Source organism: Periplaneta americana, chromosome 3 (assembly GCF_040183065.1).
Source record: "Periplaneta americana isolate PAMFEO1 chromosome 3, P.americana_PAMFEO1_priV1, whole genome shotgun sequence".
Taxonomy (NCBI): Eukaryota; Metazoa; Arthropoda; class Insecta; order Blattodea; family Blattidae; genus Periplaneta; species Periplaneta americana.
In genome coordinates, this window is record NC_091119.1 from 181,677,924 (window position 1) to 181,702,588 (window position 24,665).

The 24,665-nt window shown below is 35.5% G+C and overlaps 1 protein-coding gene across 2 annotated transcripts; it reads right to left on the reverse strand.

Moving 5' to 3' along the window:
* Positions 1-139: 139 nt before the first annotated feature.
* Positions 140-24,427, reverse strand: LOC138696888 (stromal membrane-associated protein 1-like). Of its 2 annotated transcripts, XM_069822352.1 has the most exons (9): positions 24,192-24,427; positions 23,848-23,981; positions 23,579-23,746; positions 14,612-14,834; positions 14,212-14,514; positions 10,232-10,353; positions 9,807-9,938; positions 6,301-6,384; positions 140-2,693 (listed from the first exon to the last, which is right to left on the reverse strand). In XM_069822352.1, the coding sequence occupies exons 1-9, from the start codon at positions 24,421-24,423 to the stop codon at positions 2,469-2,471; spliced, it is 1,623 nt and encodes a 540-aa protein (XP_069678453.1). In that variant the 5' UTR covers positions 24,424-24,427; the 3' UTR covers positions 140-2,468. The 2 variants fall into 2 exon arrangements, with proteins under 2 accessions (XP_069678453.1, XP_069678454.1); XM_069822353.1 differs by lacking the exon at positions 6,301-6,384.
* Positions 24,428-24,665: the final 238 nt, after the last annotated feature.

The window sequence follows — 24,665 nt, forward strand, 5'->3', positions numbered from 1 at the left end:
CCAAAAATCGTAAAAATCAATCAATTTTTCCGAGTATCAGTTACTTATGAAAGACTCTGTCTATATTAATGTATTATGATTTTATTTTAATATATAATTTACTGCAATAGGAGTATATGAACAGAAGTTAACTGACTGGGTTACACGAGACCACCAGTCTCTTATATTCATTTAAGTACAGTGTGCAACTTGTTATGCTTTTTTTTTTTTTTGTAAAGATAAGTATGCACTCTTTCGCAAATAATCAAGTACAATTGGACGAATTAAAAAACTTATTACAAACAAAAGATTTAAAAAGTGAACCTACCAAAACTTTCCCCTATTATCATGGACGTAAGCTTAAGAGTATAAAAGCAGGTTTTGAAAACAAAGTTGTGATGGAACTGAATTCAGTTCAAATAAAGGTACGTATGCATTAGAATTGTTGAGTGATGTATAGTTATTGCACCAATGCCACAAGGGCTATAATAAAATATCACTTCTCATTTATCACTATGTCCCACTTCACTATTAAACTTTTTTATAAGATTACATCTGAATCATATCCACAAATAAAAAAAAAAAAGAACTTCACAGTCTAGCATCATTACTGTTGGAATATGTGAAAACAGTGTACGTATGTTTGAGGATATAGAGAGATACAATGAGATTTGGGTGCATGTGAATTTAAAATTTATGTTTTGGGACCCTACTGACAACGAATTTAAAGCACGTTGAAATTAAATGCTTACTCAATGTTAGGAATATGTAGCAAAGAACAAATGCTACATACTTCCAACACAGTGGCCTATCATTTTATATTCAGTAACTATCTGAAACAGTTGAATGCTCAAGTTCGGAAATACACTCATAATTCCAGCCGATCAGCACACACGCACGCACACACACACTTCATTTTATCACTTCCACACATATAAATACACGATTCAATAATTGAAGAATATGAAATATCTACAGCTTTTCTGCCTTTTGAAAAAAAAAAATCTTCCCAAATTATACAAACTTTTTATGAAATATTAATACTCTCTCCTCCACTCCACAACGTGAACTTATGGCTACATATACAATGTTTACAATACAAATAATAGAGCTTTCCATCCATGTACACAGAGTTCATATTATGTACTTGCATGGAAACATATTTCTCTTTGTAAGGAACAACAAAAATGCTAATAATATCAATCATTCTAATCAACCCTAAAAAAAAACTATCTTCTTATGTAACGAAGAAAGCAGCTGAGCATCCCCTTTATTCCTGGTCCCTGATTACCACTATTAATCTGACAAGTTTGATATCCACACTTTGTAGCTTACCTTACCACAATGGAATGAAGGAACTTCATATAAAACACGACTCTGAGTACTTGATTTACTGACAAAGGATATGTGGAAATATTCACTATCTTGTTACATGAAATCCTTCACTGAAACAATTCAAACATAATGAATAAAATAACACACACTTAGTGTTCAGGTTAAAAAACCTCTACACAGATATAATTTTTTAGGGTTGATAAGACTATATTCTTTCTCCAATATTTACATATATTCTCTGTATTCCTGACTTGTGAAGCTTATCATTCATGAGTGTCTAACGAGGAAACATACCTTTCACAAACCCCAATACCTAATAAATGGCAACACAACAATGGAATATTCTAATCAATACTTTTCACTGTGTCTAATTAATCGTGGTTGTCTTTAGTTTTTTACTTCCTGGCCACTTTAAATACTTGCCTTTCTAATAAATAATTTACTCTAACACCAGATCTATTTGTAACACATAGGCATTTCTTTACAAATGCATGACTTAGGAAAAGATGCAATTTAAAAAATTTTTTGACACGGCTGTGTAATCAAAACTAGTATCTAATACATTATCCAGGAGTCTCCACTGATTAAGAGCAAACGGACCACTTTAAAAACCAATAAGAAGAGACAATACTAATTCCAGGCACAAACTGAAGTTCAGAATGACGAACTGTCCATGGATCTAGAATGCTGCTGATATGTTTAGCACATAGCCTACAGAACATAATTTGGCAAGAAGTCTCACATATACCTCATCCTTAGCTAAATGAATCATGGTAGTCAATATCGAATGCAAGCAAAACAGATTTCAAATTAACACATCCTTACTGCAGCACTCAAAAGCACCCTGCTTTTAAAGGTAACAGTTCATCATTGCAAAGGGACTTAAATCATTCACGACACATACATTTTTTTGACTATTTCAATTTTTATCCTAAAATAGTAAATTCTGAGTTTCCAAACAGCTCTTTGGTAATCTTTTCAACAGTTCTTACACAACGTTCTTAAATTACACTCATATAATCTTTCATCAATTTCACTACAAACACGACATGCTTCAAAGCAGAGAATTTTCGCCCCCAACAAAAGACAAGGCCATAAAGATAACGGTCATGGCTGAGTACAGCACCGCCATCTTCTTGCATTCACTAAAATCCTTACTGCCATAAATTGGTTGCCAGAGTATGGCCAGCACCTGCCGACTGAGGAAATGTGCCAATTCCCATACCTGCACCCCCTGCGTTAGGCATGGCAGGCGTCATGTTCATGCTCATCCCTGGTATTTGCATCCCCATAGGCTGAAGTTGCCCAACCATACCCTGTGGCTGTGCTGCCATCATAGTTGCTCCACCAAGATTCATCCGGGCCATTTGTTGAGGTAGCTGCCATAACGAATAAAACCAATCAGAAAAGTACAAACCAAAGCAATTACAGTGAAACCTGTTCAAGACGGAAGTGACATGGTCCTAATTTTTTTTCCGTTATGGAGAAGGTTTCCGTATTATTCAGATGTGTCATTAAAATGGAATATTTTTTATTCTATACATGAAAAACAAAATGGCATGCCGCAAACTGCAAGAAGTACAAAAATTCCGTTTAACACTACTCACATTAAATCAGCTTTCTGTCGCTTATTCCGTTGGTGAATCATCTTGATTAAAATCTCATTTTCTCTATAAATGTTATCGTAACTCAGTCATTAGTCATTAAACATTACTAAAGTTTACTAATCTCATTGAATTTAATATCTAACGGTATGCTAAGTTACTGTATTGTATATCACTGCACATTATTAATTAATTGGACTAGGAGCCATTTATTAGAAGCCTTGAATGCTGGTTTATTAAATTTCTTTCCTAGTTCAATAGCTTGCTTTGCAGAATAGATCCAGAAATTGGCTTGTTCTTTGAAAGGTCATGAAGAACCCACTCCCACAACAGTTCACTTATTTCCACATAAACAGTTGCTTTCTGGTTCCTTTTATGTCACCAATATTGGCCGCAAGCCACTCACTCATTATGATCTTTATCTTTAAAGTGTCACACCTGAGTTTTCCACAACTGAACTTCAACATTATTTCATGTACACTTCGTTTCTAATTTTCCTTTAACTCGATAACTTTTACTTCATCACTTAATGTTAATGCCACATTTTACGCAGTTTTTTTTTTACCTGGAAATCACTACACTCGCGCTCTGTTTAGCTACGACAGTATGCCGGTGTGAAGCATTGAAAATCTTTGAAGGGACTCGTCTGCCTAGTCAACAGAGTAATAAAATTTATGACCGACAGGCCAACACACTCTCGTACCCTCTAAAATTTTGCAAAGAAAACTTGTTTTTATCTTAGTGACCTACATATTTCGTATATTCCTTGAAATTACAAGTTGTTTCAAAATATAGCGTGTCCAAAATATTATTTCCATTTTGAACAGTAGCAGACAGTTTCCGTTTTATTCAGGAAAAATTATACATAATACATACAAATTTCGCTGGGACCAATAAATTGTTCCGAAATAGATAGGATTCCGGATTATTCAGGTTCCGATTTGAACAGATTTCACTGTATATGTTTTGTAAATAGAGTCCAGCAGTTGGTTCTGACGAACTTCAGCATGTTGTTCTAAGGCGAATGTAAGGTTTAGAAATACCGTATTTACTCGTATATTAGATCCCCTTTGGATGGGTTTGTATGCGCATATACAGAGAGAGGCAGCAAAACATTAGAGCACTATGCAGGGGACATGTTTGTTGAGCACATATTATTACGTAATGTTGCATTACTATACTTGTTACTGAACATTATTTGTGACTCCAAGCTTTCAGCTGTCTGCATATTCCATCTCCACCACTCAGGAATTTTAGGCCTACTGTAATGAAATTGAATGTCCGCCCATACTGTTACAGTTTAAGGCTGGTTCACAATAAACCAGGAACGAGAACCAGAATGAAAACGAGAAGCAGAGGACGTGAATATGAAAACTTTCGATTCACAATAAACCGAGAGCGTAGACGACTATGCATATCGATATGCATGTCAATAACAATATGTAAAGTCGATATTACGCATTCTGATGTTATTTGTGTATAACTGACCAATGGCATTCTCTCATGAGTACAAGGCAGCCAACATAAACACAGGTTAACCAACTTCGAAATTTCAACTGAAACATTTCATTAGGTACGGTACTATAAATATGCCCATGCATCTTTATTATCACAATCTATTTTAAGTCTACCATAACGTAAAATAATTAGAGAAGAAACATTTGTAATAGAACAAAAATGAACATAACAGTAGTTATTGAATTGAAGCATGACTATGTAGTGTGTAATACAACCAATACAATAATAAAATATGATTCACTTACGATTGGTGTTCAAAGATACAGCTATTGAAAGCTTATCGTAAACGTGAGGATTTTCCTCAACACCCAGTATTAGAATCTCATCAAATAAAACTTGCTCCATGATGCACAGCACAGAACAAAATACTGCATAGGTTATGTCACAGTCTTCTTGCTACAAAATATATGACATAATAGCTTTTAGATGGCAATAGAATGAATCTAGTGGGCTGTGATCGGAAACGTGAACGCCAAAGTTGAAACTTGGCCAACTCTCCATTCCCGATCCTGGGCTCCGGCAAGCTTTTCGTTAATTGTGAATGCTCACATTTAAATGTACACATTTTAACAATTTTACCATTTTCGTTTTTGTTCCGATTCTCGTTTCCGGTTTATTGTGAACCAGCCTTTACCAGTGAGTTGAGCAATGAATTGCAGGCAATCTGTTCCTCGACATCCTCTGCATAGTGCGGTAATTTTTTGCTGCCTCTCTCTGTATAAAAAAAAACAGCAAGGAAACAAAGTTCTGAATGACTGAACTTCAGAAATACGGTATGCAAAAACTGATACCATGGGTATTCAAAAGAGAATTTGTCTCTCTGTCTGTGCTTGCTATGACAATGGAAGAACTAACGGAACATAGATAGTTTGCCGATAAACAGACAAAGAGAGATAGTGTCAGTCTTTGTCAGTGCTTAGACAATTGGAGAAGTAAAAGGGACAATGGGGCAGAGGATGATTTCAGAAGTGGTTTTTACCTTGCAATCTTTCCATGAGCATTTGTGATTGATAATGTACATTACTGTGCAAGAGTCTTAGGCAGGAATTCAGAACCTAGAACCTTGTTTGTACATGTATGGGAGAGGTCTAATATGCAGATATTATATATATATATATATTTTTTTTTGTTCTTAAAGTAGAGGGATCTTATATGCTAGTAAATATGGTACCAAAATAAATTTCCAGATGGTAATAAAGTAATGTTTACTCTAAAGGATGGACAATATCTGCCTTTTTTTTAAACACAGATATGGCTTTTTTTCTTTATATGTAACATATACATTAGATCTATACTAACAAGAAAACAATGCAGAATTTTGTGGAACAGCAATTACTCCGTTTACAAGCAACTTTTTATGCTGTTCACAAATTATCTTCCCGTTTTTTAACCAGAAATTTAAAAATCATTTTGTACAAAACACTAATACAACCTGTACTATTATATGGATCGGAAACATGGAGCTTAACTAACAAGAAAAAAAAAAAAACAGTTTTCTTTAGGTGCTTTTCGTCATTACACAAATGTGACCTGTTACTCATCTTACAGACTGCCGTCATCATCATCATCATCATCATCATCATCAGGTATAGGAGCTTTAATGTCCTGTCTTACAGAATGTATTTCACTCAAAAAGGTGACGGAATAGAAATAGAAAAAATATGAACAAAGTGGAAGAAAAGTTTTAATATAATGTCTAACCTAATGATTTATAATTTTCAGTAAGTGTAACGTCAATTTAAAGCAATTCAATATTCTAAATAAGTCAAGATATTCTGGCACACTCTGCCTAGATAGAAAAATAATTTACAAATGTACTAAGTGAAAAATAGGTATGTAAAAAATGATTATTGGGAGAACTCACCTGTGACGATAAAGTTTGAGCATTATTTGATGGCATTCCAAAATCTGCCATCAAATCTTGGTTTGCAGATTGGGTTGCATGCTCCTACATTCCAAAACACCAAGCACCAAATAAAAACAAGTACACCAAAGTACAAAAGTGTAACAGAAACTAAATAAAATATAAAAAATAATAAAATATTTCTATAGAACTATTTCTGATAACCCTGAAATAGCGTTACTCATCAGCCTACACAACACAGACAATGCATCAATCTAATGTGATGTGATAAATATTTTATGTATCCTATGTGCGTCAGAATGTTCTTAAAAGCAGAATATTTGCACTGTCTTCTATTCCTTGAAAGTAATAATTATTCTATCTAATTTCCTTTAAATTTGACTGAAATCCAAGGATGGAAAGGAATAATGGAATTTAAAAAGTATTACATTATTTTACCGCAGACCTACAAATCAAAATAAAGTTGCTTCCTTATGCTACTAAATAATATCACGAAAGAATATAAGAAATTCAAAGCATATTTTATCAACGGTATTAACTATAAGAATCTCTATTCACTATATTACAAAAATGCGAGTTTTATTAATTTATTAATATTTATTAATATACCAGTACTAATATAGGTAAATACCGTGAGAAAATTCTTTTCAGAGAAAAACACAACAGACACCAAGCAGTTTTAATAATTAACTCTGCCTATTAAGTTTAACAGTTCATGTCATGAGTATTTTTTAATATTTATAAACAAAATCAAGTGTTCGTTAACTTTTTTACCTCGCTCATAAACAAAGTTTCGTTAACATTATTCTATGATTGAGCTAAAAGATTCTCCCTTCTGAAAAGACTAGCAGGAAAGAAATGGGGATGCTCTAGGAATACTTTGAACACTACATACAAAATGTTTATACAGCCAGTGCTGACATACTGCGGAGAAATTTTAAATACTTCACCTTTCATAAACGACATAGAATATGTTCAAAACCAAGCTCTCAGACCCATTACTGGTGGAATCAAAACAACTCCAATAGATTCTATGAGATTCCTCACTAATATTAACAGCATCAAAATGACAATAGAAGAAAAAGCACTAATTCAATATGAAAAACTTATCAGATTACCAGGAAACAATTGGCATTCATACAGTCCTCTCTATAGATTGAAAATTCAAAAAAGTTTCACATCCATTGTACAAGAATTAAAACAGAAAATCAATATCCCGAATTTAAAAGAAAACTTACAAATTAAACCAAACCCTTTAACTCTATTAAATATAGAATATAATCTAAATTTAACAGAAGAAATACTGAAATCAGAAGTAAGCACTGAAATAATGAAACAATTGTCTTTAGAGACAATTAATATTAGGTACCCTCCACAAAACTGGCTTCATTTATACACCGACGGATCCTTGAGAACAAGGTGCCGGTGCAGGTGTTACGTGCTGTCTCTTCTCACTTTATAGATCTCTTGAGTATGGAACAACAAGTTTTGATGGAGAAATCATTGCAATAAGTGAAAGTCTCAGGAATCTTCTATGCCACATCAATAAATTTAGGAATGCAGTTATATTGTCAGACTCCAAAGCAGCTATTCTATCAATCGTCTCTAAACACACACCTTCATCTCAAACAGCAGAAATAACTAAAATGCTCTCTCAATTAATATCGCTCAATAAAAGAATTGTATTCCAATAGATACCATCCCATTGTGGAATCCTGGGAAACGAGAATGTGGATGCTTTAGCAAAGAAGGGCAGCACTGCTACTTACAGACCTGTTACTAAATCTATGTATTACTCTGTGAAAAGATTTATTAAATCTACATACTTAGACTTTAACAAACAAACTTTGATAACACAATCCCAAGGGAAAAAATGGAACTCTCTGCATCATAATCCACAGTTAATTCCCGATTTACCACGAAAATCGTCTGTAGCTGCATTTAGATTGGCAACAGGCCATGATTGTTTGGCCAAACACCTGCATAGAATTGGAATATATCAGTCCCCTAACTGCCCATTGTGCAACTCAAACCAAGAAATGGATTCGGAACACCTCAAAATCTGTGCTTCAGTGGCTGGTCATGATAATATCTTTGAAAAATATTGGAGTGCAAGAGGTCAAATGACTTTATTGTCAAACGCCTGGCATTAGAAAACAACAACAATAACAACAACAACATGATTGAGCTATAAGAAATTAATGGAATTATTTTATAATAATTACCCTATTCTCCATGTCTGTGGAACCTAAAAAAATATATAAGGACACATAGGTCCTACACCAGAAAATATGTATACATTCAACTATCACAATAGTGATATTGAGATGATATTTGCGAGATAAGGCCGAGGATTTATAATAGATTACCTAACAATGGCCTTACAGTTAGGAAAAATCTCAGGAAAAACCCAACGAGACAATCAGTCCAAGGAGGAATCGAACCCACATCCGAGCGGAACTCTGAAGCACCAGGCAAACATGCAACAGTGACTACTAAATGTAGCCATCAATCTATCAACCTATGAGCGAAAAAGGGAAACTCAGGTAAAAGGTTCATGAGTGCTAATGTTCTTAGGACTTGTCTTAACATTTATGTGAGCTCCTAGCCTAAAGACCACCTGTCTCACAGCCCCATTTAAGGGATTTGAGTAAATTTTGCAGCAAGGACAGCCAAAAAGTATTCATAATATTAGAAGATATTTTAAATGTGTTTATAAAAAATTAAAAAAACGGAATAAATTTGTAAAAAAATTACAGCAACAGAAAACCATATTTAAATTTAGATAATTTGATAAAATGCCAATCTTGTGAAACAAAATTAAGAAATATAATAATTTTAAAATTTCCGACAAAAGATATAAACGTAGCTATGTCTGTTAGCCCAGCCATGATATAACCTTTTTCACACTTAATTCTGTCCATCTTCGTAAAATCTTTCTTTGCCACACTTTTCAGCAAGATTTAGTTTATCTATCATGTTGTAAAAAGTAACTAATACTGCACCAGATATGATTCTCGTCTTCCTCAGATTCATGTTATAAACATTTGATCTTAGTGTGGACTGAAAAGATAGGTATATAAAATTTATTAACTCACTACGGATGCACCTTAACACAGAATCAGAAAACTACATAGGTATTATTTTTTGTTCACTATTTATCTTGGTAATAGAAGAAAGAAGGGATGAAGATATGTGTTTCTTAAATGATTTCAAGGGAAAAACTGTTCCAGAGTCTTGGTGTGTTTAGTCAAAGGTCCCGGGTTCGATACCCGGCCCTGGAACAATTTTCCATTGAAATTATTCAAATCAGCTTCACCTGGAAGCTAGATTTGCAAGTGTTTCTTAGTTCCCATGAAAAATCGATAACTAAGATATAAAGAAATGAAGAGTTCTGAAAAACTCTTCTCCTGGATATTGTGCAGCTACATTAAAATTCCATGCAATACAATCATGCCTCCAAATAAACAGATACTAATGGCAAAATATTTTCAAAAGACAAGAACCTGAGACATTGCTGGGAAGCCCGTTGTGGTGGCTGCGGCATTTGAAACTGTAGTAGCACCCATGTTGAAAAATGGATTGGAAGCTAGGTTAGGCTGTTGGGGAGCCATGGCCGCTGTAGCATACATACCATTCTGTAAAAAGAGAGAGTGTGGTTCATTTGTTTATCAGAAGATGTCAGTTGTGTGTGGTGACAAATGGGGGCCATTTTCAGCAATGACAGTGAGCATGGTGAGTCCAAATTATTGAACATTTATAGTTAGTACTGTTATGTACTGTAGAAGTTCCAGAGAAACGGTTACATGATCGCCGGAAACCACGCTAGCAGTGGGCCATGAGTCACCCACATTTTTCTCGTCTCACATCATAATAAAGTATGCATAAGTAAAAAAATAAATAATAATAATAATGATAATTTCATTAATACCTGCATAACCTGTGCTCCTGCCATCATTCCATTAGGAATTCCAGTTGCAGAAGCTCCTGGCATTCCGTATGCCATTCCAGCTTGAGGATACCCTGTCGACTGAGCTTGTGCATAGACACCACCTAAGAAACCATAAAAGAATAACATGAGTTTTTATATTGTGATTTGAATAAAATCAATCAATCTTCTTACAGTCTTATTAATAAACCGTGTATAGTTTTTATAAGTCAGTTTCTATCTGATGCTTTTCCAATTCACTGCGGGCTAAAGCAGGGAGATGCACTATCACCTTTACTTTTTAACTTCGCTTTAGAATATGCCATTAGGAAAGTTCAGGATAACAGCCAGGTTTTGGAATTGAACGGGTTACATCAGCTTCTTGTGTATGCAGATGACGTGAATATGTTAGGAGAAAATACACAAACGATTAGGGAAAACACGGAAATTTTACTTGAAGCAAGTAAAGCGATCGGTTTGGAAGCAAATCCCGAAAAGACGAAGTATATGATTATGTCTCGTGACCAGAATATTGTACGAAATGGAAATATAAACATTGGAGATTTATCCTTCGAAGAGGTGGAAAAATTCAAATACCTTGGAGCAACAGTAACAAATATAAATGACACTCGGGAGGAAATTAAACACAGAATAAATATGGGAAATGCGTGTTATTATTCGGTTGAGAAGCTCTTATCATCCAGTCTGCTGTCCAAAAATCTGAAAGTTAGAATTTATAAAACAGTTATATTACTGGTTCTTCTGTATGGTTGTGAAACTTGGACTCTCACTCTGGGAGAGGAACATAGATTAAGGGTGTTTGAGAATAAGGTGCTTAGGAAAATATTTGGGGCTAAGCGGGATGAAGCTACAGGAGAATGGAGAAAGTTACACAACACAGAACTGCACGCATTGTATTCTTCACCTAACATAATTAGGAACTTAAAATCCAGACGTTTGAGATGGGCAGGGCATGTAGCACGTATGGGCGAATCCAGAAATGCATATAGAGTGTTAGTTGGGAGACCGGAGGGAAAAAGACCTTTAGGGAGGCCGAGACGTAGATGGGAGGATAATATTAAAATGGATTTGAGGGAGGTGGGGTGTGATGATAGAGACTGGATTAATCTTGCACAGGATAGGGACCGATGGCAATGAACCTTCGGGTTCCTTAAAAGCCATTTGTAAGTAAGTAAGTATAGTTTTTATAAGAGACTTATGCAGAGTTGAGACAGAAAACGTTACTAATAAACTGTGAATAAGCTATGGACGTATAAACAGGCTGTAACTATACAATGGGAATTGCTTTGCAGTAGTTATATACACGAAACCCCTTGTTTAAGCGTTGTATATAGGGAAAAAATGGCAGCCCCTCTAACAGCTGTTTGTATTGACTGTCATTTTATGATGATGGTTACCTTGTAACCACAGAAGAACAAACCAAAGATCATAGAATTATTAGAATAATATTGCTGTAGCTTGTACTCTTTGACCAAAATGTAGTGTGATAATCGATTAGAGCCAGCTGTACTATCGATATTTAACACACCACACTAGAGCGCTCTACCGGATGCAATAGAGAACCTCAGATATTCTATTACCTTTCGTAACGAAGTAATGACGAAACTATGACGTAGCTGTGTAACAGTTATACTGTTATAAACGACGTATGTAGTGATTATTAGTAAGGAATTTACACATGACTTATAAACGAGCTACTCATTGTATAAGACAGATAAACGTCTGTATATAGAGTTTTTATTAGTAAGACCGTTAATGTATTCAACTGTTTGCTGACAACATAAAGTCCACTACAGTCCACTGTGGTCTATTCAGTTGTTGTTTTTCACGAGAAATGAGGGGTATTTTGATGCCTGTTGCTAGTAGCCAGAGGTGGGGTGTAGTCAATATATACTGCAGGGCTGTGTCTTCTGCAACTAGTACTGATGATTTTAATTTACTTCTTTTGTGGTTTATGGATGGAGAGTATAGAAGAATGTGTTCCAGATCTTCATCATGATTATTACACCACAGACAAGTAGGATTATCTCGTGGCTACTCACCTGTCGTGGTGAGGGGGCTTAAACTTGTTGTTTAAGCTAACAAGTAACAAAGATTTATCCACATAAGCTGCATTACCACCAACGCAGTCCCACTATACTTTTCACTGTTTATATTCATGGAGTCCCTCAGTGTAAAATTCTCCGGAGGTAAAACAGTCCCTCAATCGGATCTCCGGGTAGGTACTGCACTGAGAGAAGCCAAGAATCGTACTAAAGTACTTATTTCTAATAAAATATATGTGTGAAGACAAGTTTCTTAGTTGCTTTTAACTTCTAAATACTAAAAAATTCGTTTTAAACATGCCACTGGCTGCCAATTCTAGCTCAGCTGCTCTCTCCTATAATAATGAGTATGAACCCAATCATTTCTTGGCACAGTCACTTAAAAATTCTTGGGTAAGAGAGGCAGAAATTCTGAAGGAACTATCTTGGGTTGAACAATTTCTTTAGTTTAAATTATGAGAATGTTGATCATCAAGGACAGACGTACAGCTGTTAAAAAAAAAAAGTGGCCACATTTGTGAACAGTGAATATTTTCTAAATCCACTTTGGATAACGGTGATGTTACACAATGCATGCACTTATAGAAGCAGTTTCGGAACTACGATGTTTAAGCAGAAGTCATTCAATACCTGTGTCTTGTAGAGCAGCGATAGTGTGTTCGTTTAATAATTCGAAGGTTGTGAGTTCGAACCTTGTTCAAGATATCATTTTATTTTATTACCATTCGTTAGTGATATAAATGATATTGAAGTTATTATTTGTATTCTGTTATCGTTTTTTAGCGATATAAATAACATTCAAGGTATCACTTATATTCTGTTATCATTCTTTAGTGATATAAATAATATTTAAGTTATCATTTAAATTCTGTTATCATTCTTTAACAATATAAATAATAGGAATTTAATGTTAGGTTTTGAACACTAGGCCTACAGCTGCATAATGCAAGTGTTACTTTTTTCTTCTTATATTATTACATTATACTATCCTGTAACACAATAAAATCAAAAGGAGTGACGAGGATTTGAACCTGAGATGTTCACATCTAAATTGAGACATTCTTCCGACTGAGCTACGGGGGCACATGTAAAGAAATATATGTGAAAAAATTGGCCCAATCCCTGCCAAGACATCCTGATGATTTGTGGAAGCTCATCCAGGATGCCTGGGATGCAGTGGCAGAACAGTCACTATTTGAAAAGACTAGTCAATTTCATGCCCATGCTACTGCAAGATGTGATCGAGATGGGAGAAAGAAGGGCTAAATATTGAATCGTGGGTTTTTTTTAATTTTCTAAGGCAGACGCCAGTAAATTTGTTTTGTTTATGCCACGAAAGATATTTTTGTTGGGAATAAAATCTTTCTTTCTTTCCATTTTCAGCCATAATGTCACAATAAATTATGCTAAAGTCATGGCATAATACACTCATGAACCTGATGTTAATTACTAAAACAGTCATAAAAGAGACAAGAGCAACTATATTTTCTCACTCTTAAAATAAATAAATAAAAATAAAAAGCACTGGATTCTGTTCGAACGCATGACCCCATTAATACCAGCCCAGAACACTACCACTATGCTAGAATAACATGCAGAACACTTCAATTATAACTGTAGATATCAGGGCACGTGGTCCAACAACATGTAACATCGCCTGTTCCCAAATGGTAGCGGAGATACCAAAAGGGAGCTTAGTTTCTAGAGAGTGGTCACTTTTTCTTTTGACAGCTCTACCAGTACATGACTTGACAAACATTACGATTAGCCGAATTTCGACCATCATTGAATTTAATGGTAAATGGTCGGTAGAAACAATTACAGACATTATAGTAGAGAACGATATGAAGTAACAGGAAGAAATTACGAAAGATAATGAGAAAACTGATGCTCATTACTGCGAAAGACAAACTGTACCTGGCATGCCAAACATGGAAGCAGGATTTCCAGCCTGTGCTTGTGTTGGTGCTGCAGAATATAGAGCCAATATAGAGTCTTTGGTAAGTTGTCGTTTTTCTTGATTGCTGGGTGCTGGCTGGTTAAAGAAACTCTCCTCCTCTGCAGAACGACCTTTACTAGTATCAGTTTCTTTCTTGTCTGGAGATGGGGAGGTGTTGGCAGCTGGAGGAGCTGCAGCTGGAGCACTCAGGAAATTACCAAAGAAATCTTCACCACCAGAAGCACCTGTGCCGGCTGCTGTTGACGAACTCACAGGTGTGTCTGTATAAGAGAAGAAATTGTATAAATTATGTATTGTACTGTACTAAATTAAACGAGGAAGGAAGTAAAACAGAGAGAAAATGCCTTTCTTACTCACCTAATCCCAACAAGTCTTGTGTGGCAGATTTGGCAGGTTTGTTTGAATCACCTTGTGTGCGTCCAGGCTTGGGGCTTGTAGAGCCCTTTGGCTTAGGCAGCAGTTGTGGTACTGCAACTTCGGGCACTGCTTTTCTCGTCTGTTGTTGTTGCTGTTGCTTTGCTTCCTTCTTCCGCCTTCGCTGTCTCTCTGCTTCTTCATCTAGTTCTTTATCCCAATTGACCTATGTAAATTAAATCATATGATACTATTTAAGGTCCACACCTGTTGAGTAACATGAAATCAAGTGGCCCAGGTTCGAATCCCGGTCTGGGGAAGTTAACTGGTTGAGTTTTCTTCCCAGGATTTTCCCTAAACCCAATATGAGCATGTGCTGGGTAACTATCAGTGTTGTATCTCAAACTCAGTTCACAGGCATTATCACCTTCATTTCATTCAGATAATAAATAACCTGAGATGTTGATACAGTGTCGTAAAATAACCCACTAAATAAAAAGATAGTATTTAAGCATATAAAATCATGCAAAAACAAAGCTGTCCCATTACAGTAGTGCAATTTGTAGTCTTATAGTCGCGATGCTGTTATTTCCAGTGTGACTCCTTCTCTTTGCTTACGTCTTAGGAAGTGAAGGCTCTATAAAGTCTAGGTAGGTAGTATCGTTCGCCATTTTTGTTCTTTCGTTGCCGAGCTACCATACGAGGAATCTATTTGCCACACCGTTAAACATTATCATGTCGTAGCTCCTATGATAATAAATCAAACGCACTGTAATTCAGCAAATAATTGAGTGACAAATAACGTCTTCGTGTGCATTCTGCAAATGCCAACGAAAGAACCAAAATGGCGGGCGATTATATTAAGTATTTATCAAGCCTTAAGAAATGAATAATGTCTTCCTCAGCGAATCACAAACGCACATGTTTAAATGTAGCCGACCTGCAACGCGAATGGCTGCCGGAAATTAGAGCGACGGGACTACACTATATCTTAGATGAATATCCTGTGTTGAGCCAACTACACATTTTGAGAGTTCTGTCATGTGCCCATCTAAAAACAAGTCAAGTCTCTGCAGTCTCGAAACAGCTTAGATACGTTATTAGGCCTTATATGCACCATAAAAAGAAGGAAAGGAAGATAGAAAATTAAATAAAGAATAAAAGGAGAAAATTACAACAAATAATGAGAAGAAAAAAAGGCAAAACAGGATACCAGTACCCGAATTGAGCCATTTCACTTAATACACACTGTACTGCATCGCCTAACACACATGTGCCATGTTTGCAAGAGTTCAACTCACAATGAAGCCACGCCCAGCCTTGAGTCCCCCACCTGTGAGCCCATAGCTGGCCGGACGGCTAAGAGCCGTGAAACCTATTCTGCTCTACACTGTTCACCCAGTACATGATTTATTGCTTGGTACCATCTTATCAATTTAGAATTTTGAGAAAATAAAAAATCGAGCTAAATACAAATTTTCGATAATTTCCTTCTTCCTGCTTTATATAGTAGTATAATTATGTAAAATGTGTGTTATATGCTTTTTTCTTTACAGATTGACTGTTACATGCCTAAGATTTGTATAAGTTTATTGGTGGGGGCGCAATACTTTTTTTTTTTTTGCCCGTGAGCATAACACTACCTAAATATTAAATATGGACCTGACTATGGCATCCAGGTCTGATGGAGTCAGTCTCCCTGTTGATATTCTGCAGCCTCCTCAGATAATAATATTTGTTCGCAAAGGAGAAGGAAAAAAAATCGGGGTATGGCTGTGTCGGGAACACTGCCATGGGTTTTACATTAATACATCTTGCTTAAACTGACAGATCTGGACGAGATCTTTCGTTTGGCACAGCTTGCTAGCACATTGGAGTCGCGAAATACACTGCCCGGATGTCCAAAATAAAATAATGGAATTTCATAACCAGCATTATTCATAAAAAAAAGTGATTAACACAAAAAAACAAGCAAATTCGTGGCAAATCTCGATTGTAAAACGTGTCTACAGAATGACTCTTGTTCTTACTTATAAAAATTTTTTTAACTCTCTGTATCATATTAGAAATTTCTGAAAAAATCATTCTTAAAAATCAGGTGTCCCTACTCACTGTCTACAAACAATTTAAGTATGCACGAATTGGACAAAGAAACTAACTACTTACAATAAAAAAAATGTCCTGGCCTAAACCAAATTCATTCGAAAATCATCAAACATTCTCGCAGATAATCAAAACGAAGCTTTAACCATTTATAATATGGCATGGGAATCACACGTAGCTGCTAAATGTAAGAAAATAAAATCCCAGTTTTGAAGAATGCAGATAAATTTAATAAAGTTTATACGATTTTTTTAAATTATTTTTATAACCTGCGTCCATTCTTCAAGTGAATCCCATATGCTATAATGAACGACTGAATGTACAGTATTTCTTGCTCGATTCTTTTTATGTAGTTCAAATGACCAGAATGTCTTTATCTTTTGAAGAATAACTCTTTTGAACTGAAGTCTGAAAAAATGCGTTATTATTTGTAAACAGTACATAACTTTGGTATTTGCACCAACTGGTCTACTGAAGTAGTAGTAAAAGCTCTTTAAGTATTCTACAAACACAGGCATAAAATCTTTAACTTATTCATAATTCAACTTAAAGGAAAAGCCAAACAGGAAATTCCATGTGGTTCAAGATAACCAACCACAAGTACACAACAAATTAACCTGGTTTCTTCTAAAGGCAAACATACCAGACCACAAATGAATTAAGTGAATAGATAATGAAGTCGAACCATACGCCTATATATATATAAATAAGTAAGAAACACAAGTATCCTGTACCAATGCTATCTTTATATTAAGGAGGAGAGGCTGCAAAAGGGCATTTGTCGGATAAAGGGGTGAGAGCCATTAATCCTTCCCATTGAAGGCTTTAAGGAACCACCTGGACAAATACCCAATGTCCCATCCCTACCTTCCCGTGGTGCAGCTGTTAGTAAGCATAATTTTACAAGCTGAACTAAAGGGAGGGGCTACTCATCAATTAGCACTGGTCAGCTTGATGAGTTAATGACTGAATTTGATGTACTTTTTCTCTATTCAATACCTAATTCCCTCTTTACCCTTTCCTATCCAGTCCTCTGACTGAACTCTTACTTTCTTCGACCCTGACGGCATTAGAGCATTCGAGGCTTAGGGATTCATTTCCCTTTCCTTCCTCCTCTTTCTACTTTTCTGTTCCTAGTGCTGACCTGCTATGGCACTAAAATCGTCCTTCAGTGGCTTAAGGAGGGAAAGCTGGTGATCAACAAGATCTCCCAGCTAGGTCCAGTGGACCCATCGACCAACAGCAGGTGTGGTCCTCCAGACATTCTGGGGGTTGTGTGTGAATGAAGTAGCCACCAGAACGTTAAAATATGGTGTTCACTTAAATTGGCTACAACTTTCCATTTTTTTCTGTGCTTCAGTGGCTGGTCATGGTAATATCTTTGAAAAATATTGGAGTGCAAGAGGTCAAATGACTTTATTGTCAAACGCCTGGCATTAGAAAACAACAACAACATATTAACCCAGATAAGACTGACGTCCTATATATAGGAACCGGACTTTTATTTTTTTAACATTGCTGTGTAAGATTTTCATAGTCGGCAACTATGATACCATAATCCTTATGTGTTATAAATTGCCTCCAATTTTTTTTCTTATATTTAGTCTGTCATAGTCATTGTTATTAACATATTTGTGTGCATCAAAATCCACAGTTAATTCCCGATTTACCACGAAAATCGTCTGTAGCTGCATTTAGATTGGCAATAGTCCATGATTGTTTGGCCGAACACCTGCATAGAATTGGAATATATCAGTCCCCTAACTGTCCATTGTGCAACTCAAACCAAGAAATGGATTCGGAACACCTCAAAATCTGTGCTTCAGTGGCTGGTCATGATAATATCTTTGAAAAATATTGGAGTGCAAGAGGTCAAATGACTTTATTGTCAAACGCCTGGCATTAGCAAACAACAACAACAACAACAACGACATATTTGTGTGAAACGTCCAGTGTCCTATTTGTAGGACATCAGTCTCATCTGGATTAAGGAGGAGAACCTACAGAAAATCTGTTCTCTCATATTATTTTAAGTAGAGTTTGTATTTCCCTAATATAGCTTCATATCAATGTATGAAGCCTTTTATATACAACATTTTCACTTTATAGTAGACACAAAAAAATGCAGTATTGTAAAGAAAATGCTATATAGTGAAACCTCTCATTAACGTACATCGAAGAGACGTAACAATCTGTCCGCTTCTGGGAGGTGTCCTTTATTGGAAGGGAGGCTCCCAATCTAACAGTATATTTATAATATACATTACGTATCCCTTCACATTTTAAATGAAATATATTACTGTAGTTTAATTCTAAATACAGTATAGTACAGTAAATTCTTTGCAAATTTGAATTACAGTAGACAAGACCGAAAAAGGAAAATACAGTACTGTGCCATGCAATTTTATTCTAGGTCTACAGTTATGCAGTACTGTAATTTAGTTTTCAATTTAACCTTTACATTCAGGTGCAATGTCTCTCGAAACAGAACAACTGATTGAAGTGAAGAGAATAATCCTACTAACCCCATCATGTGTCGAATACAATTTCATGATCACGGAAACCTTGAACCCATCAGACAGGTTAAATTTTATGACTTTGTTTATCCACCCGCTTCCAGCTAATAAAGGATAGCCGGCTGGGCTAGTGGTAGCCTACGAGACACTTACTGTCTTCTTTCATGTTACGGAATTTCTGTACTAAATTTTCCATTTTTGTAACATATTAGGTCTTGAAATCCAAGCTCTGTCTGCAGTCAATAGGCTACTATAAATCCAGGATATTTTCAATCAAGTTCCTATAGTGACTGGGACGTAAGTAACCTTTGCCAAAAGCAAAGAATGGAGTTTTTCTTCAAGCAAACAAGATATGATTTCTCTAAATTTTTTTTTGTTATTTCTTTATTACATTCGTGCTTGCTGTCGAAATCTGCTGGAATAATTTAATGACTATAATATATAATATACCTCTGATTGAGGTTCTGGTTGATATGTACAGTATATACCTATTATCAGGCAGTACATCTCACTTGATGTGTGTCAGAGGAAGAACAATTGTTTGTATGCATCTGAAGTGTGATTAGTGTAAATGTATCTAGTCAGCTATGAAGGGAGAAAGGAACTGGCCATCCTACCCCATTATCTCCTGGCTTAGTTGCCTCATGAGTGATGTTTTATTGATGTCACTTGTGATGTTAAAACCTGTCTTCGGACAGTTGACTGAACAACAATACATAATATGCTTCTAAAGCTGGGATATAAAATGTGGCCTGGGGCCTGTTTCTCAAAAATACTAGTTTAGTAGTTCACCAGTTACTAGATACCAGAGTATATTTCACCAGCTCTAGTAGATTCTGTTTCTCAAACTATTTTACCAGTCTAGTAACTTGTGACAATGTTTCACTAGTCAGCTGATTGAGTTCATTTGTTTATAGCCATTGGTAGGTATTGTTATTTGATATTAGAAGGCTAAGTTGTTTGTGTTTTGGTTTCTCTTTTCGGTTGAAATTCCATCAGTTGAAAGCAAATTAACTATACTCAATATGATTAATGAATCAAAGGATTATTATTCGGTGCTTTTTCAAGCATGTTAACAAAAAATGATGAAGTAAACGAATGGACAAAAAGTGTTGTAATGTGTGGGGCTATGGAACTGATACCTCAGAACAAAGATTATGCAAGTGTTGCAGGTCTAGGACAGAAAGACTAGACGGCATTGGAAAATAATCAACATCCCGATTTGTAGAGCAATTTGTATTTGAAGTTTTGCTGATAATGCAAGACTTCTATTTTTTTGTCTTGTTATGGCAGGTCCCACTTTATTTAACAACTTTTCAAGCTTTTCAGTACTTTACCTAAACTGTTCATTATATTTAAACAATGCTCCCGTAAAGGAATAATAAATGTTCTTTCTCGATATAGTTTTAGCTCTTCTCACAACTTCTTCATCACTTCATTTGGAATCACCAAACCAGATATTAAAAGAAAATAACTACAATATTTTGTTTTATCTGAGAAAGGTTGTCACTGGTAACTGATAATGTAGAAATCATCAGTCTTTAGAGTCTTGTAGGAATATTCCTGTTGAATACTAGTGTAATCAACTAGATTAGCATTTTGAGAAACAGAATCACTTATGAACTGGTGAAATCGACCAATATTACTAGTCTGTGAACTGGTAACTACTACTTTACCCTTGTAGTTTCTAGAAACACAGACTTGTACAATAAACTAATATTACTAGTGTACAGACTAGTATTACTAGTCCATGAGTTTTGAGAAACAGGCCCCTCGTAGTAGTGACGTTAAGTTATCTCTGGAAGGAGAGCCTACCCTGAAGCAGCAGGCACCGCACACCACTGATTGTAACTCTATCTTGGCGAAAAAGGAATCGTAAGTAAAAAGTGATGTTGTGAGCTGAAGACGCATTACATTCTCCATTACTCATCTCCACAAATGTACATTAGGAACACGGAACATGCAACACAACACCAAAAGCAGAAACGTAGGCTACATACACTAATATCACGCAATACAATATAAAATGATCTGATCCTTACAATACATAACATGCATCACATAAACGCAGAAAAAAGATTATAATAGGGATATCTTATGCGAAGTTTTATCGCTAGATGGCAGGAGCGTTCCATGCGGCGCAACATGTTGTAGGGCTATGTTATGTCATATGCTACAATTGATCATGTTTTCCCGCTCGATGGTTTTTTGTGCGTGTCAAAATTATATTTACAATTATTTTGTATAACCTGGTATAATTTAATATAATTCAATATTTTCTTACCTCGTAATTTAATTTAATTTACAATAAATACTAACGTAAACCTGTACCGGTATATAATATTGAGCGATTCCCCGAGATGGGTGGGGAAATCTGCAGTATGCAGCATATAGATGCGAGTAAATTGAATGGCCATGAACCTAAACGAGAACTTTGAGAACGAGGTGCACGAATAAAAAAAATAGGAACTATGTCGAAGGTGAATATTGCCCTCTTTAATCATTAGTATTTAAGAACTGTATGCTAAAAACAGGATATGGAGCCACCACTGTGTTTCTTTTTATAGGAAAGGGACTATCGAGATTGAATTCCTTGTATTTTTTTCTGTAGTTGCAGAAAGATCAAATGCAATTTTTAATAGGATGATATAATATGATCGCAGTAGTATCACGATTAGTCGTGCGTTTTGTAGGTTAAGGACATGCAGTTTTGAACACTACGTAGAATGATTTTGAAAATTTAAAGTTAAAACATGGTTTTAATAATTAGGGTAGAGTACATTAAAAACATTATTCACGAAATGGGTTCCACTACAGATCGTCCTAGATAATAAACATCCCAGTTTATCGAGAGTTTACTGCAGGCGTAAACTTCGGAGACTCCTACAACTACTGCATATAATCTAAGCTAACATAGCTCGCTGTTCAGGTTGCATATATGTTTTTATTAATTTTTCATTTTCCTCTTCCAATATGAAACTGTAGTCAACAATTCCTTACTTGAAGTAGTTACTTTTATTTAATAGCTAGCACTTTCGAGGCGCAATTTAATTACTTATATTTTTTAAGATTTAAAGCATATATTCAGAATATTTCGGGACCTGATTGAAGACAAAAACCTTTCCCTGGGGTTTACATATAGGAACATAACAAAAAATTTGCCATTTTTAGTTGTTTTTAAGAGTATTTAATATAGTAGCTAATACACTACGTATATCCTCAATGTTTATATACCGAAAAACAAATGCACACGCAAAGCACATCCCTCAAAGTACACGTGCACTATCTGTTGGTGCTAGTTCAGGATATCCCTATTTTCTCAACACGAAAATGGTGTGCCACTTTTATCATCGTATTTCATAACCTCAGCACCATAACATAACCTAGTACAGTATTACAATACAGCATCTGAAAACACCTCCACGTATAAATAAAATTCGTTGATCAATATTAAATAACTAAGTATTAAATGAAGATAATATATCAAAATGTCAATTTGCCACCGTCTCCATTTGGTACTGTGTCCTTAATTTTACGTATATATCAGAGCTTGGTATTTTCTTTTACCATACTACGTCAGCTATGACACCATATAAGACATTTCATGGGGATAAAGTGATGAGTTACAGTTATGTAGTATGAACAGTGTTGCTGACTTCAAAACCTACCGACTCCAATGGTAAGTAATTTCGTGTGTGTTTACAATGCATAATGTGAAAAAAGGGGAAGACAGTAGAGGACTGATGGTTGAAATGCACTACCATCTGTTAAACAAGCTTCTAAATTATTGTTCTCGTGAGCAATGTATGCATTCCGTCACTTTCAGACAGCAACAGCTCAGATCATTATGTGAATTCTAGATTCTTACCTAATTAAAAAAATAAAATAATTATCTTCTTTATATAAAGAAGCATGAAGAATGTGAGAAAAATACTTTGAATAGGCCTATATATATTTTACTGTTGAGAAAAGAAATCAGTTTTCGGTAGTTATAGGCCTAACTTAATATGGGAAGCAGGAACTAATGGTACAGGCTAAGAGACAGCTTATCAGTAAGTTAATATATTATTTTCTCGGCATTCAAGCAAGTTTCACAATGGTTAAGGTTTCAGTTCCCAACAGAATCAAATGGAAAATTACAGACCAACACAAGGCCAAAAAATGTAAAATATAACCTAGAACGGATCTTTCCACTTAAGCTAGCATTAAATGTTAAGCACTGTGCATGGTGTACGAGTATTAAAGTTTGAATGACAGGAGTGACTTCAACGCCATACCGTGGCCTAGCTACCCGTTTTATAAACTTCCAATTACACGCACGCATGCAAAACAAATGCTATGCAAATCATACCTTTGGTATAGGTGGTGGCACCCATTCCCTTGCGATATATTTCTTCTGTTCATATTTTGCACGAACGAAAGCTTCGAGTGATGAATCTGTTTGTGGTCGCCTAAAGTTGTCTGGCAGATTTGCTTCATACACAGCTCTAGCACGACTGTTTCCCATTTGTTGAAGACTCTGCAATATAAATAAGTGTGCTCAATGTATTCGTAAGATTCACATTACAAATTAAACTATCAATACACCTGAAAATCATCAAAGTACTGTAAGTTGCTTACTACAACTTGTTCTGGTGTCCATGTGTCCAAGTTCACTGATTTCACTTTGGAAATGTGGACACCGAGGTTTCGGTGTATTCCCGCACAACGAATGCACAGAAAAATTCCTAAATTCCAGGATGCCCATCTTGGACCTGTGCAACAATCACATTACAATCTCACAATTTTCTGATGTCAATATTATTAGTTATTCACCCCGCCATTTCGGTACTGCATTCCATTCCGTTAAAAACAAACAATTCAATTAAAACAAGAAACCAAATAAATCTAAAAAATATATAGGTTACAATGAAATTACGCTGTCAAAATTCTGACAATGCCATGCTTTCAGAATTTCAATTTACCTTTAGCATCACAATCCACACAGTATTTATTGTCTTCATCCCTTAACATTTGCGCCAGAAGTGTTTGACACTTCTCCTGAATTTGTTTCTGTCTATCCTTCTCTGCTTTTGTAGTCATTATTAACGTAATTTCGTTGTTAAGTAAATTAAAATTCCTACAAAAATTTAGAAAGACAGTATCCAACAAGATTCCGTAACTGCCCCCTTTCTGCAATATGGCCACGGGCACCATAAGCACACGTTACATTTAAATTGATATCAGCGACATCAACGGTAGAAATGACAAACACAAGTCATTTGAAGCCATTAAAGCGCTATGAGATTTATGAACACAGTTACTTCAGCGTATAGGGAATCCCTATTCGCTGGTTATTCCTATTTCGTTACGGGATACGTAGTGGAAAGACTGAGAATAGAAATGTCATCCAAAAATAAAAATAGTAAATTATATAGTAGCCCCCCTACTTAAAATAA